Source organism: Dipteris shenzhenensis, chromosome 29 (assembly GCF_047967505.1).
Source record: "Dipteris shenzhenensis isolate YYH24624 ecotype China chromosome 29, Dip_SZ_1.0, whole genome shotgun sequence".
Lineage (NCBI taxonomy): Eukaryota > Viridiplantae > Streptophyta > Polypodiopsida > Gleicheniales > Dipteridaceae > Dipteris > Dipteris shenzhenensis.
In genome coordinates, this window is record NC_141624.1 from 8747976 (window position 1) to 8752047 (window position 4072).

The 4072-nt window shown below is 45.7% G+C and overlaps 1 protein-coding gene across 2 annotated transcripts; it reads right to left on the reverse strand.

Annotated features, from left to right (window-relative positions):
* Positions 1-291: 291 nt before the first annotated feature.
* LOC147882397 (uncharacterized) lies at positions 292-3426 on the reverse strand. 2 transcript variants are annotated; one of them, XM_087400848.1, is made up of 3 exons: positions 1275-3426; positions 1149-1198; positions 292-849 (listed from the first exon to the last, which is right to left on the reverse strand). In XM_087400848.1, exons 1-3 carry the CDS (start codon positions 2881-2883, stop codon positions 832-834), a joined length of 1677 nt encoding a protein of 558 aa, XP_087256974.1. In that variant the 5' UTR covers positions 2884-3426; the 3' UTR covers positions 292-831. The 2 variants fall into 2 exon arrangements, with proteins under 2 accessions (XP_087256974.1, XP_087256973.1); XM_087400847.1 differs by having other exon boundaries at positions 292-1198.
* Between the last annotated feature and the right edge of the window lie 646 nt (positions 3427-4072).

The window sequence follows — 4072 nt, forward strand, 5'->3', positions numbered from 1 at the left end:
GTTAAGAATAAATGAGAAAATTCAAAATAAAAATAACTTGAAAGCAAAGCTACTTAGGTTCTCATCAGTACCCAAGCATAAGCTGCAATCTGGGTTTCAAAAGATTCCGGAATCTCTTGGGTAAATCTAGTGCTTACTAAGCTTTAATATAAAATTCCAAACAACAAAAACTTCAGTAGCAAAAAGGAAGATAAACAGAAGAAAAAGAAGAGAGAGAGAGAGAGAGAGATGTGAGCATAACAAGTGATTAATAGTTACAAGCAGAAAGAAACTCCAGCAGTGACGCTTGAATTAAGCTTGAGATGTTTTCATCCTAAAAGAGATCCAACGAACAAACGGCCACATCGTAGATACAAGACAGGCCAAGTAGAAATTGCAAGCTTGACCACTTTGGACAATATACCAACTCTGTACAATTCACCTTGATGTTTCACGCATCAGATCAAGCCTTCCTAGATCCCTGCTTTTTAAAGCTTCAGAAAAGCTTTTGAGCAGGCTGAAATGAACTTACTACATACATGATACCTGAAGTTCCTGCCACTGATGGTGATGTAAATTCCAAAAAGCTGATTATTTCAAAGGGCCATATAATCCTCCACAGTCAGCATCTCAGACATGGTTGAATTGCAGCAATCACCTGGAAAACAAGCATATAAGCCCCTGCTTGTATAAAATGCAGGGCACTATTTTTAAACCTTCTACCACAGTTGCTTTGTACATACATGAACAGATCATTAATTGTTCACTAAATAGCTGCAGGGGAGTCCATCATTGGGTAGCAATGGAAATCCCCCCGGTCTTTAAAAAATCAAACACTTGTCACTGCTGCGACTACATGGAGCGTAAGACCTCATTAAAACCTAAAATACTGCCTCTCTGGCACAGAACCCAGGTGGAGACATCATTTACAACTCCAGTGACTTAACCTTGTTTCACAAATGCAATCCTTGACACCTTTGAAACTCCTATAAGTTTGGCATTGGTACTGATCGCCATCCCAATAGCCGGAATTCCAGCACTATCCACTCCTTGATAATACAGACACCATTCATTGCCATCCATCTGCACCAAACAAGGGCAATGCACTTCTCTACTGTCCCAGGCATTCCTAGATGCTGTTCTTGCACTACGTGGAGCGAAAATAAGACCCCATTCAAACCTAAAATACTGCCTCTCTGGCACAGAACCCAGGTGGAGACATCATTTACAATCCAGTGCCTTCACTTTGTTTCACAAATGCAATCCCTGACACCTTTGAAACTCCATCAGTTTGGCATTGGTACTGATCGCCATCCCAATAGATGGAATTCCAGCACTATCCACTCCTTGATAATAAAGACACCATTCATTGCCATCCATCTGCACCAAACAAGGGCAATGTATTTCTTTACTGTCCCAGGCATTCCTAGATGCTGCTGGCAAGAACACAGGTTTATTGTGGCACCTTTCCCACCGAGACAATCCATCAGGGGAATGAGCAAGCCCAAAACTACTGCTTCCATCTGCTGCAACACCTTCGTATATCATCAAGTAACCTTTGCCTTCCGGATGAGGGATCACTTGCGGACATTTGACTCCGAGCTCATCAAAGGAACCAGGCTCACCCCCGCCCAAAACCTTTCCAAGCTTGACCCACCGCATTCCATCTCGTGACCTCGCAAATCCAACACTGAAACAACCAGACTTTGGATCAAACGAATGATAATACATCCGTAAATCATCAGCATTAAAATACACAACATGGGGAGCAGCAATGAATAGGGAATCCCAATCATTTTCACCACCCACATCAAAAAGAGAACCACTGTGATGGTCACCCTCTATCCTTGCCCAATTTCGTCCATCATGACTCATGACTAGGCCAGGTCGGGTTCGGTGCACTATGACTTTTCCATTGTAGTACTTGAAATCAGGCAAATTCAAAGGAATAGTATGAGCTTTTGGAATCTCAACCTCCTCGAGGGAGCCTCCTGTATAATACATCCAGTAAACTCCTGCAGCAGCTCTCACCTTTAAACTGGACATAACAAGAACATCAGAAGGACGCATGGTCTCTGTGTCAAATGCCCACCAATTGCTACTGCAATCCAGTACCTTACCGACTCCTTCGCTCCCCTGCTCGTTGCTGTCCACCAACCCATTGCCCCGTTCCCAGTGTATGCCGTTGGAAGAAACAGCGAGACCAATAGCCTCGTTCTTCGAACCCCCTTCAAGACCTTGCTGATCAGCAGCTCTCCCACTGTACCACATTAGCCATCTCTCCTCGTTATCACTTAAGTACCGTCTAATAACAGGCGCCCCAATGCTTCCGCTGTCCCAAGCATCAGACTGCCCCAAGCCTAATACAAAACCCTGGTTTCCTGCCTCTACATTGGACACGGCCACCTCCACACTGCCACCAGAAATTTCCAGCCTGACTTCTGTCAACTCTGCCGGAGCTCCAATTGCTCCTTCTCCTTCCAGGCCTCTGGACTCTTTCTCCTCTGATACTGCATCGCTTCGATCAGCTGTGTCGTGTTGGCTGGAGTCTTTTGCTGCTGACCTTATTCGCCTACATGAACCCCATCTCTTCTCCCTAAAAAACAAATTTACTGCTGCTCCTGGCAGTGCCTTTGCACTATCAATTCGTGGTCGCAACGTCTGCGATGACACAAACCCGAATCTCACAGGACAGCAAAGCCCAAGATGGCTACTCTTGGCTGAAAACTCATCGTCTGTGACACCAAGTTGATAGCGTCCCGAATCTAATCCAAACTGTGCGCCCCTGTGCCGGACGCTAGTCGCAGGGAGGCATCCGGCGCTGCGAAGGACTGTCATACATTCAACGGAAAGTAGGTTACGTTGCTGTCCATTGGGGGCACAAACCAAATTGACCGATTCCATTCGCAGCTTAGTAAAAGCGCCCAGGGGAGACCCAAGCAAAACACTTAGTACAGGCTTGGGTGAAGGGAAGTAAGAAAATGAAGTGGAGTGGTGGTGGAGGATGAAGAAGAAGAAATGGAATTCTGCAAAGGAAAGGGGGGGGGATTTTCACAGAACAGAGGGATGAGCAAGATGGGAGCAGGATTGGAGGATTTGAAAAAAAAACAGCAGGAAACTGCTCTCTCTCTCTCTCCGTCTCTCTGTGTAATATGAATGAAAGTGTTCCTCCTCCTCCTTTGCTCTTTCTCTTTCTTTCACATGTGCATTGGCGCTAGTAAACACATAATTTATAGAGCTAAGACTTTGATTCTCGCGCTGCTCGCTGTCTCTTTCTTTTTTATTCTCGCGCTTCTCTCTCTGTCTCTCTCTCTCCCTCTCTCTGTCTCACACACACACACGCTCTCTGTGCCTCTCCTGATAGATTTCCAATGCGCAACCTGTATTTGACTGCTTGCTCCAATTCTCAACAAGAACAAGAATGCCAAACACTCTCGAATCGGATCTGGAGGACAATTTTGCGTAGTACTTGCTCTTCCATGGCGGCCACATGTACACCATACGAACACAACCTTAGCCTTTCTCTCTAAGCTTTCAACTTCCAAGGAGGACCCGCTACACCAACAAATGCCGCCGTTGGTCGCTCATGCCTGCCCTTGATGTCTGAGAAAGCACCTCGGTTAGCATGACAGACTAGTCTTCCGACTACTTTCGCGGGTCTCTTGCACGCCTCCCTTAGCACTTTCCCTCTGACCCCACCGCACGTTGGATAGGTGAGATCTTGGCCTCTTACCACGTTAGGAAATGGATGAAGAGACGAAGGCAATATGTTTTGTCATGTATCTTCTTGGTCTCTACATTTGTATGTTCCTATCTTCTAGTGTCTCTCTTCCTATCCCTCGTTACGTTTATCGGTGCAGATGCCATAGTGTTTGAGCCCGTAGAGCCCAAAGCCTTTTACAAGCTCCCCAAATGGCAGTATGTACCGTCGATGGTCAGAAATGCAAGAGCTAGAGCAGATAAAGCCCTTCTTCTAAGGGTTGGTGTCTACTTGATATCACCAGCTCAAGTAAGGAGTGAAGAATCCATGGTCTCAGTTCCGACAACGAGTTTCAGTAATATCAACACAATTAAAGACACTCTTACACAACTA